The following is a 12,504-nucleotide window of genomic DNA, read 5'->3' on the forward strand; positions in this document are numbered from 1 at the left end:
CATAATATTGTTTCACAAATTGAAATTGACTATGATTTGGAAAAATGCTTCTGATTGGAAAACAAAAAAAAAGAAATAAAATGCAGATTATTTCTGTTAGATATGATGGACGTTTTAGATTTTTAGATTTTCCTTCTTGGCCTGAGTATGAAGGGTTTATTTGAGGAGTCTGGTAACATGTTGCTTTTCAACATAGTCCTAGTCCACTTTAGAGTCAATACACTTTTGCCACTGATATACTGTAATGTGTTGATTCCAGCTGAAAAAGAAAATAAAAATTCTTTTGGACTCCCAGGGATATATCCACTGTAGGAACGATGTCACTGTTGGTGGGAAAATAGATACCTGCCAGATATTTTTTCAAATTAAGAAATAGGTAAAAGTCTGGTGCAACATCCTCCATATTCACCAGTTGCACTGGTGAATATGGAGGATTGACAAAGATTTCAAAGCTGCACTCATACACTGCAGCATAGCAGTGAAGACAGAAGCAGGTGTGTTTTTATGTTGGAAAAAGATTCCTTTTCTGAGTTTTCCTTGGTATTTGTCTTTGATGTTTTCACAAAAATGTCTCACAGAATATGCCTGTGAGACAAAAAGGTCTGCAGGATATGCCTCTGTGACTGTCTGGCCTTTCTGAAGGATAATCCACTAGCAACACTCCATCAGCATCCCAATATACCATTGCCATCACCTTGCCAGTAGAAGGAATCGACTTGTATTTCTTTGGAAGGGAAGAAAAGCTGTTTCCACTTTTTGGATTGCTCCTTTATCTCTCGCTGAAAGTGATGGACCCACATCTCATTCATGGTCGTGAACCTTGCAAGAAAATTTTCTGGATCTAATTGAAAATGATGCAATTTTTTGCTTGATAACTCTTGTGCATTTTTAACCTGCTGTTAATAATTTTTCATGTTGACACGACCCATCATGCTGACACGTTTTTCATAGCAAAAATCTGTATTTTTATGTGGTATAATAACAGTAGCAAAACCTTAAATATTATGTGATATACACATTTAGATGAGATGCCCAAGATGCTGGCAGTGTACCAAACTGTCACTCATCTGTCACTCACGACTAGATCATGCATACTGTCAACTTCTGAAGTGATGGATATTACATGTACTCCACAGCATGGGCCATATTCTAAGCTCTTCCTCCTTCTTTTAAGTTCTGTTGCTCACTTCTCCCCCAATGTTGTGACCCTATCCTTGTGAATTGCCTTTCGTATTAGTTCTTTTTTTTTAAATATTGTATGACTGTGTTGACTGATTTTGTCTGTCTTTCCTCAGTCACACAACTTTGTTCATTTTCACAAAGTAAAAATATCTGGTTTTTATTTCCAATTTTATGCTTTAACTTGTGGTAATTTTTAACCTGGATTCTTTTGATAATGGTATGTCTTTTGGTATGTCTATTTGATCAGAAGGCAATAATTAAATTTTTTTCCTAATTAGTTGGCTCCTCCTTGACTATTTCTTGGTCTTTCAATTAAATTTTATCATTACTTGGCATTTTATGATGAGAGCCTTGTTGATCAATTCGGCCCTGGAGAGGTTGTGCAAGGCTCAAGGGGTAGAATTTTTTTTAGCCTAGTCTGTGCTTGTTGACAGGAGAGATTGCTTCTACAGGGATGGGGTACACTTAAATAGAAAGGGCGAGGCAGTGTTAGGTGGGTCGGAAAATTGCTAGCATGGGGGGGATACACAGACTACAAGGTTAACAGTGGCTGCAGGGAGAGGCAAAAGTGATTCTTGCACTGCTTCTATTAGAATGAGCAGCAGCCTGGAAAGCAAGGCAGTGGAGATTTCCAAGACTGCTGGGAGTCATAGTGGGACAAATAAATACATGGGCTGTGTTAGGGTAACTAAGAGTAGAAATAGGTCATGTATACTTGCATGTACACCAGTGCTAGGAGTATAGTTAATAAATTTGATGAGCTTGAAGTGCTAGTCAAGACATCAAAGGCAGTTATTGTTGGGATATCACAGACATGGTGTCACACAGATATAAACAGTGCAGAATTGGAATTTGAGGAGTACAATGTGTACAGAAAGGATAGACAGGACAGGAAGGGAGGAGGGATTATGCTGTTAGTTACGAAACACATAAAATCTAAGGAAGTGCATCCAATTTATGTTGGTGGACAATGCAATGTTGAGTCTGTTTGGTGTGACATAAGCATTGGTAAAGGAAAAATCAGAGTAGGTATGTGTGTGTTATAGACCTAATGAATCTGATGAGTATAATGAGCAATTGTGCAAAGAAATAGAGTAGGTCAGTAAATCAGAATGTCTTATAATGGAGTATTTTAACTTTCCAGATATTGACTGGAACTTGTGGATTGGTCACTTGCACACTAGCAAGACTTTTGTGGATTTATTGGATGATTGTTTTCTACAGCAACATGTTAAAGAGGTAACCAGACAGAGTAATACTCTTGATCTGGTTATCAGCAGTGATTATTCATGCATTAAGAATTTGCAGATAAAGGAATCACTGGGTGGCAGTGACCACAATGTACTGATGGGGGAATTACTTAAGGATGTAACTACCATCAAGGCTAAAGGGAAGGGCTTTTGCATTCGTAAAGGTGACTACAGGGGTCTCAGACAGTTTTAAAATTCTGTATAGCGGGATAAACTGAAGGTTGTGGGAACAATGTTCTGCTCTTCATGGATTAATGTTATTAGTGAAGTTCCCCATTATTGTTTTGTATATTTATCAATGATATTGATGAAGGTATATCAGGTTTAATGTCCAAGTTTGCAGATGATACAAAGGTTGGCGGGGTTGTTAACAATAGTAAAGACAGTATACTACTCCAACTGGATCTAGATATGTTGGGCAAATGGGCTGAAAAGTGGCAACTGAAGTTTAACATTGACAAATGCAAAGTACTGCATATGGGTAATAATAACCGAAGAGAAATGTATCAACTGTGTGGTACTACACTCAGGGAAGTGGAAAGTGAAAAAAACCTGGCGGTAATTGTGCAGTCAAATATGAAGTTTGCTGAGCAGTGCAGATGGGCTGCCAGGGCAGGTCATGGAGTCTTGTCAATGATATATAGGAATTTTGCTAGCAAGGACAGGGAGGTGATTATCCCGTTATACAATGGGCAATGGTCAGGCCACACCTAGAGTACTGTGTACAGGTGTGGAGGCCTTGAATGGGTTGAGCAAACTGAATGTGGATGGGATTCTTCCTCTTGCTCAGATTTAGAACCTGAGGGAGCACAGATTCAAATTGAGGAAAGACAGTTGTAGAATAGATGTGTGGAAATTTGCCTTTAGCCAGCGGGTACTTGATGGGTGGAACAGACTTCCATCTTTTGTTGTGGAAGTTGATAGCCTAAATAAATTTTAAGGCTGAGCTGGACAGGCATTTGGAACGAATGGATAGGTGAAATGGGAGTTTTTTTTTTTTTTTTGGCCGTTGCTGCATAAGCTTGCTTTCTTGCATCGTATGCCTCTACTAACACTAATTTCCCTTTATTCCTTTCATAATACATTCAATTATATTTATTTTCAGTGCCATTTATACCAGGACCTTCATTAGTAGTAATGAACAATTGCTCCTAGGATATCCAATTATTTTTGTTATTATTTGCTGTATTATTTCTTTGACATACTTTTAGCTTTCTGTTTATTTCTTTTCAGCCTTCCATGCTGTTATAGTATTTAACAGCAAGGAAGGCACTTCTGCTGCTACACTTTGTTATGCAATCTATTTTGGTTGCCATTATCTGTTTAGCATTTGACATGTGTTAACCGCCATACTGCTTATTCTGAGATAAACTCATCTGAAATACCGTATTTCCCCATGTATAAGACACACCTTTTTTCGAAAAATTTGGGGTCTAAAAACTGGGTGCGTCTTATACAGTGGTTGTAGATTTTTTTTACTTGCATTTCCCACTTTTTCACGCTGGTTGTCTTTGCGCTCATTGTTTCACACTTGTTACCAGTATATTTGGTTACGTTTTGCCACGTTCTGCCCAGAATTGGCTCAGAAAAAATTTTCATAAAGTGCTGAATTCAAGTTAAAAGTGATCCAGTTTGTAAAAGTGAATGGAAATCGTGCTCTTGAACGTGTTTGGTCCTCCTCCAACTGAGAAAACAATCGGAGACTGGCTACGGGAAGAAGAAACCCTACTGAAAACGCCATGGCAGAAGAAGGCCATGAGAAGCAAGTCAGCAAAATGGCCTGATTTAGAGAGGGAATTGAAGATATGGATTGAGGAGCAAAGGGCAATTGGAATTCTTGTGTCCACAAAGATGGTTCAACAGGAGGCAAGAAGAATTGTTGATGAAAAAGAAGTTACTGATTTCAAAGGAGGACACAATTGGTGCTTCAGGTTCATGAAACGGAATGGACTAAGCATGCGTACATGCACCAGACTTGCCCAAAAGATGCCTGAAAGCTATGAGCAGAAGGTCCTTGAATTTCATCGTTTTGTCATTCAATATCGGAAGACACATCAGTTTGAGTTGGGACAGATTGCAAATATGGACAAAGTCCCACTTCAATTTGATGTCCCAGATAACAGAACTGTTGATAAGAAGGGGGTTAAAACTGTAACTGCGAAGACAAGTGGACATGAAAAGAGCCATTATACAGTTGTTCTAGCTTGTTGTGCCGACGGAACCAAGCTGCCTCCTATGCTGATTTTCAAATGCAAAACAATGCCAAAAGAAGACATTCCTCGTTCATGACAAGGGTTGGATGGATCAGAATGGGATGAAGATCTGGTTTGAGAAAGTTTGGAGCAGGAGACTAGGTGGGCTATTACGCAGAATTGCCCTATTGGTGCTTGATCAGTTCAGGGCACACATAACAAAAAATACAAAGAAGATTGCTGCAGAGCAAAAAACAAAACTTGCCATCATACCTTGGCATTAACAAACCCTTCAAAGCTGACACGAGAGACGAATGGAACCAATGGATGAAGTCTTCTAGGGACAATTTGATACCAGCAGGAAGAGTGAAGAAACCAACTATAGGAGAAGTTTGTACCTGGGTTTTCCTGGGATAATATCAAGATTAAGATCGTTGTCAAGTCATTTAAGAAGTGTGGCATTTCAAATGCCAAAGATGGAACTGAGGACGAGGCAATATATGAAGGCAGTGATTCGTCATCAGACACAGATGAGGACAAGTTAATGGGTGGGAGTTTTGACAGTGATGAGTTGTATGAATTTTATGATGAATAAAACTTGAGTTCAATAACTTTATGTAATACATTTTGTTTCAAATTTCGAGACCCAAAATTAAGGTGCGTCTTATACATGGGAGCGTCTTATACATGGGGAAATACGGTATTCACCTTAGGTTGGGCTTATCGGTTTTAAGTGTTGTTCAATTAAAACAAGTTTGACACATGATACTTCTCAGCAGGGTAGGGAAAATAGACATGCATATGCTTAAACCAGTATGTTGATGTGTTAGTTCATATCAAGTTTTGTTTTTTCATTTTCTCTTTGTTATGGTTGTGTGTGCATTTTCATATGGCATTTCAACTAGATGTCCAAAATGGATCAGTATGCAGTAGGTCAGTTTTTAACTGCCGATGGGATTGAACCACAAGAAATTCTTAGCAGAATGTTGATTGTATATAGTGATGGCTCTGCTCAAAAACTGCTATTGTCAAGTGGTTGAGAAAGGTTCAGGAATTACTTCTTGAAGCATTTTTCAAGACAGGGTGTGAGAAAAAATGTTGGTGCCAGATTTTCATAGGGAAACTTACGGTAATCATTTATTTGCCATCATTGGGTATTCTCTTACTGTTAGGCTTTAAACAACCTGATTTCAGCATTAACTCATATGGTATGCAGAAACTTTGAATCATCTGTAGCTCAGAAATCATATATGTGCCCAACCAGAACAACTGACAGAAGGAATTGTCCTGCCTTCATCTTAGCACATGATTGCACACGCATACACTACTAATCTGATTTGGGCCTTGCTTCATAAGATGTACTGGAGTCATAAATATCCCATCTTCCATTCAAATTTGTATCATGTGACTTTCGCGTGATTCACTAAGTAAAACTCTAAAAAGATTTAATTTCAATTCAGATGCTAAAGTCAGAACAGCTGCCAAAGAATAGTTCAATCAATACTAAAAGAATTTTATAAGAAGAAATATACAGATTAATGAAGCATTAATGGGATGGTTGTCTAGAGCATAATATACAGATATACAAGAAATATACAGATTAATGAAGCATTAATGGGATGCATGTCTAAATGCTAAAGATTAATTTTGGTAAATTTTTTAAAAACATTTAAGTGTGCTTTAATTGAATAACCATTGTATATATGTTGAATAATCTTGTATGAATAACCCTTATGTGTAATGGCAAAAATTAACGATGTAAATTTTTTTATTAGTTTTTCCTATTCATTTTAGCTGTATCATTACTACACTCACTGGCCAAAAAATTAGAAACTTTTATTCAGTATCTAATAGGGCCAAAATACGCTGTGTACATATCATGGCATGGATTCCACTAGGTGTCTGAGGAAGACCAACTCTAGATTTGACCACTCTGCCATCAAGATATTTGTCAGCTGCTGTATTCTAATCGGTAGAGAACTGCAAAGCCAAACTGCCCTCTCTAATATATCACAGGCATCCTTATTTGGTTCAGATCTGAGGAATTAGATGGCCAAGTAGGTATTTGAAATCTTGGAAATGTTCCTCAATCCATTCAGATACAATTTTTGCATGATGGATAGTTGTATTATTATCTTGAAAGAATCCATCTCAATTCAGGTAAAAATGAAGCATTGCACGATGAAGTTGGTCTGATCTGAGAAGGATAATCATTGGGTTAACATGGCCTTCTAACTGTATGAGTGGACCCAGTCTGTACTATGGCACTACTTACTCCATACCATGTTACCACTTCCAGCCACTTGACTGAGACGGTCTTGATACAGATGTATGGCTTCATTAGGTTCGTGCCATACTTTCATCCTATCATTCAAAAAGTAAACTGAGACTCATCATACACTTTTTCCACTCTTCCACAGTCCAGTATTGCTGTTGGCAGCACCATTATGTATTCAATAAAATGTGTAGTGGTAAAATGTAAAAAATAATTCAATTTTTTACAGAAAGAAGTGACTTTTGTTTAGGCATACTGCTATCAAATCTCAGATTGTGCAACTCTCATCACTTAGTTTTGGGTTTTCTGTTGTTTAGTTGGAGGATTTTTTCTTTGTTTAACTTAATTTTTTTGATATTTGCTGCACACTAGACCTATTCAAATGCACAAATAACATTAAATTCCTCTGGCCTTGTTTCCTGCTGTATTTCTTTCCTTTAGGACTGCATTTTCCTTTTGTCCTCCCTCATATACTTTCACCCTACTTTTGAGATAGTTACTTTCCTTTATTTTCTCAATTGTAACTCCTGCTAAACATGCTCCAACAACAACATTTTTTTTTGAAAATCAGAAACATCATTTGCTTTCTCATGATCAAATCATCTAAGAAACCAAGGAAAGCATGTATTTATCTGATACTAAGGAACTTGTGATCATACAATGACAGTTTATATTTGCATACTGTGCATTGAATTATTTCTTGATTCCAGTTGAAAGCGGTTTCAAATTTTTTGACCAGTGAGTGTAGTTTACTGCATAAAGTTTGTAGGTATTTTACGTAATTAAATTATTACTAGTGAACTTGCAATTCAATTAATTAACAAGTAAGCAGGTTTTCCATTCAGGCTTATCATTAGCTAGTGTGATATGAAATGAAATGTGCGACTCACAAGAATTATTGATTATATATTGATTGGCACTAGCCATTGAGAATGGGTCAGTCGATGTATATTAGTGTTAATTGGCAGTACATACTGTTGACTGACATGATTACCATGCAAGCACAGTATGGATAAAGAAGCTATTCCATTTTCTTTCATAGTCCTTTCCCATATTGGGCGATTCATCCTAATATGGGACTTGTGTTATTTAGCTGTACAACGTATGCATTCAGAGGCCGATTTGTATGTTGTGCGGGCAGAAAAACTTGGAATAACTTACAGGGAGAAACCCAGCACCCTCCTCCTGTGATTGGTTACTAAAGCTCTCTTGAAGAGGCCTAAAGAATTACTCAAGTCACAGATGATAATCAAACCAAGACTTTGCTAAATGAATGGCAGGCAGTGATGTATCATGCCAAGTTTCCACAGAGGATGACAATAGTGCAGTAGTGTATATATAATTTTTTTAGTACAGGGGCACTGGTCTGTCTTGATTCCAGCTACATATAGCTAGTTACAATCTTTTAATTTATACATTAGACTTATGTTTATTTTATAAATAGTTTCTTGACTTACCTAATGTTTAATTTATATTTTAATTACATTACTCTAGTAATACTCAGATTTTTATTAATTTTAATTTAAATATTTTAATTTCATTAATTTTATCAGATACACTTTAACTTTAATTTGTATTTGATATATATCATTAAATAATTGAAACTTTGTTTCTTGGATAGAGTCAACATTTAGTTGTTGTTGAAGCAGAATGTAATATGAAGGCTGCCAGAGTTATGATACTCCTTGAAGTAAGTAAGTTTAATGTTACAGCTAAGTTTTCTTTGTTTTCATTTTCATATTATGGTTTTAAAGCAAGAAAAGCTATATTTCTTATTTTTTTGCCTTTGTGGAAACTTTCCCCACTAAAATCATTCATAAATTACTTGAGTCAATACAAGGCAAAACATCATATCATATTTTATTTTATCAGATGTCAGATGCTTTCAAGGTAGTTACTAGCATTCTTATCAAAAGATATTATAGTGATTTTTATGCTCTTTATCTGATGCTTTTTATCAGGATTCTACTTCAGTCATCAGAAAATATTTTGTTTAAATTGTTATGTTCCATCGGGGGAAGTTTCTTCAATGGATAAAAGATGACTAAATGGTAGGAGAAAAAGGGTTGTATAAATTACTATTGTTCTGAATAGAATAGAGTAGAGTTATGAGGTGGATTGTACAGAACTGGAACTATTATTATTTCTGATATTCATTAACGACATTGAAAAAGGTTGTTGTTGTTGTTGTTGTTATTTGGTTTTTAGGAGCATTAGCAACTAAGGCCATATTGCTCCGGGGATATGCGGTGGTCATTCCCTGACCTTTCCACATCCTCCGTATTTGGTGGTGATGGGCTCGAACCCCGGTCTAATCAAGAAGCATGTGCTACGCACTGCTGCTCCTTCCCACCTGGCTACGGAGGAGCCCTTGAAAAAGGTATAACAAGTTTCTGTTAATGTTTTCTAATGATAACAAAGGTTAATAGTAGTAACCAGGACATGCTAATTCAACAAAAATTAGAAAAATTTATTTAGATGATCTGAAAAATATTTATTCATGATAACATGATCTTATCTCATAACAGTGCATTGTGTGTGTGTGTGTGTTTTTTTTTTTATGAAAACTCCAAACACAAGAGATATTAGAACCTATAGTACTAAGTACCATGCTTGGGTACTTAGTACTATACGTTCTAATATTTTTGAGTTTGAGAAGTTTTGAGGTTGAGAAGATGAAAGAAGATATTTGTTGGCATTAGACTTGAACTTCTGTAGACTGTAATTTTCAGGAAATATATATGAAGGAAGGCTGTAAATTATAAACTTTCTACACAATAAAATTTAAATAAAAAAAATTTTTGTTTTTAAAACAAATATATTTTTGATGTTTAGTTTTATTTAAAGATTTTTATTACCCAATACATTTTTATGTATTGTGTAATAAAATTATTTCAACATTTGCTGGTATTAGCAAGAATTGCTTATGTATCCCGTTCATTCCAATCTCAAGGAGTTTTTCTCTTATCCATTCATATTTTGCCTAATTTTACTCTTTAGTGATTTCCCTATGTTTATTTCTGAAACACAGAATTTGAGATTGTGATATTGATGGTGAACTTTACTTTTTTTTTTTTTTTTTTTTTGTATGAAAACCCCAAACATGAGAGGGATTAGAACCTATAGTACTTAATACCATGCTTGGGTTGGAGGTTGAGAAGACGAAAGAAGATATTTGTTGACATTAGACTTGAACTTCTGTAGACTAATTTTCAGGAAATATGTATGAAGGAAGGTTGTTCCAGAAAACAGCAGTTGAATGAATAAACGAGGAAGATGAAAAGTTGGTTCTGTGAGTTTGAAGTTGGACAGTAAATGGATGTTGGCTGGTGGCGGCACGTGTTTGGACTGATTTGAGAGAGAGAGAGAGAGAGAGAGCGGGAATTATAGACGCCAATTCAGAAGAACAGTGCCCATGGAAGTATTTGTAGAAAAGGCATTCAGCAGAAACAATACGTCTATGAGACAGCAAGTGGAGAGACTCTGTTAGAGATGAGTCATTAATTAACCCAACTGTCCTCTTCTGAATGGAAACTAGAAGCCTGAAAGGTGTTTTGGGGGACATCGTCCCAGATGTGGGAACAATATTCCATGGTAAGGCAAATTTGCGATTTGTGCAGAGTGAACAGCTGTTTGGAAGAAATGCTGAGAGCAAAAGAGAAAAACCAAGTTTTTTTAGATGCAGAGGAAGCAATATTTGCAATGTGCTTGTGCCAAGAGATATTAGAAGTCAGGGTAATCCCCAAAAGCGATATATCATCGTGCCTAGAAATCGGAGTGTCACTAAAGATAAGCATAGGAGCAGAAGAATCCTTTTTGCGAGATATAAGATAGGACTGAGTTTTAGAAGGATTGAAATTAACTGAGTTGTCTTTGCCCCACTGGATCGGCAATTAAGGAATCGCTAGCAGATATTCGAGAAGTTGGAGCTGATTGAGCAGGGCAAGTTTCTCACACTAGAAATTAGAATGCAATGTGCTATCATCAGCAAAACTATGGATAGGATTTCTGATCAATGGAAGGTCATTAATATACGAGAGGAAAAGAGTGGGGGAAAGAACTGAACCTTGGGGGACACCAGCATTAATGGAGAAGTTAGAAGACAGAGCGCCATCTACCATCACCCGCAGTGAGCAATCAGAGAGAAAACCAATTACAAAAAATAGTTGGCAAACCATAAGATGGAAGCATGTTTAGAAGACCTTTATGCCAAACACAGTCGAAGGCCTTTGAAATGTGAAGAGCAATTGCTTGTGTTTCACTGAACTCTTCCATTGAATTTGTTCATAAATGGGTAACATAAGCCAGAATATCACCAGTGGATCGACACTGACAGAATCCATACTGGCGATCGTTGATCAGACAGCAGGTTTCTAGATAGTTTAAGAGTTGGCGGTTAATTGATTTCTCCATTACTTTACAAAGTAATTGCAATGGGACAATAATTGCATGGGAGGGATTTGTCAACCTTTTTAGGAACTGGCTAAATATGTGCACATTTCCAAGAAGAAGGAAAAACACCTTTGGAATAAGAAAGTGAAAAAAGGTGGCAAAGAAAAGGAGTAAGTTCAGGAGTGCAGGTTTTTAGAACAAGCAGAGAAATACCATCAGGATCTGGAGCTTTCTTAGCATCAAGATTCATCAAAATCCTTCTGACATTCTTTTGACAGAAGACCACAGTTGGGAATGGTGGGAGGTGTTTTACCAAGATCATTAATACGTGAGTTGGAAGAAAAATGGGATGCTATCTGGTCAGCTTAATCCTTGACCGAAGTGACGACAGAACCATCTGGTTTTGACAGAGGTGGGAGCAGAGATGGGCAAAAGTTGCTGCAAATAGCTTTGGCAAGAGACCAGAATGCTCGGCTACCATTAGGGCAAGAAGCAAGTTTTCTACTCTCAGCCTGTTCAAAATCTAGTTTGGACTGATTAATAGCTGCTTTACAATTGTTGCAAGCTTTGGTGTAGGCAGAAAATGAAACTGAAGAATTGGAAACAAGCCAATGACGATATGCAAAATTCTTTTCTTGAACAGTCTTAGCACATTTATTGAAAACCAAGGTTTAGATAAAGGATGAGATTTTAAAGTGGAGTGTGGAATAAAGGATTCCATTCCTACAAGAAAAATTTCACTAACAAGATCTGAGCAAATGTTGACATTAGAAGTTTTGAAACAGTAATCCGACCAAGGAAAAGAAGAAGAAAAGAAATCTCGCAGATCATCCCATTTTAAATTCTTACAATGCCAAATGACATAAGGCTGAAAGTGGCCGCTAATAAAAGGGTCCATTTTAGAAGAGTCCATCGCCAAGTTGTTATCTGAGGTGCCTAGAGCACCACTCACCTGGACAATGTACTTCGAAGAGTTGTACATAAGAAAAAGATTGAGTGTTGAGTGTATGATTAGGATTGTCTGATATTCTGGTTGGTAAATGAACAGTCTGTGCAAGGTCATTAGTAATTGCAAAAGCCTGAGCATCTCAACCAGCTGATCTGTGGGACTAGAAAACAGAAGCCAGCTGGAGTTGTGATCATTAAAATCACCACTGAAAATTACCTCACTGTTTGGAAAGCTAGACTGGAGAAAGTCAAGTTGCAAAGAGAG

At 36.8% G+C, this 12,504-nt stretch overlaps 1 protein-coding gene across 1 annotated transcript in view; it reads left to right on the forward strand.

Moving 5' to 3' along the window:
• The window catches only part of brun (trafficking protein particle complex subunit brun), a 379,016-nt gene that overhangs the window by 116,504 nt on the left and 250,008 nt on the right, over positions 1 to 12,504 (forward strand). Inside the window, exon 7 of the mRNA XM_090385832.1 lies at positions 8,521 to 8,589. Within this exon, the coding sequence (XP_090241958.1) occupies positions 8,521 to 8,589 (69 nt within the window). The remainder of the gene's footprint in view (positions 1 to 8,520; positions 8,590 to 12,504) is intronic.

Source organism: Mastigoproctus giganteus, chromosome 12 (genome assembly GCF_048544385.1).
Source record: "Mastigoproctus giganteus isolate SK-2022 chromosome 12, ASM4854438v1, whole genome shotgun sequence".
Taxonomy (NCBI): domain Eukaryota; kingdom Metazoa; phylum Arthropoda; class Arachnida; order Uropygi; family Thelyphonidae; genus Mastigoproctus; species Mastigoproctus giganteus.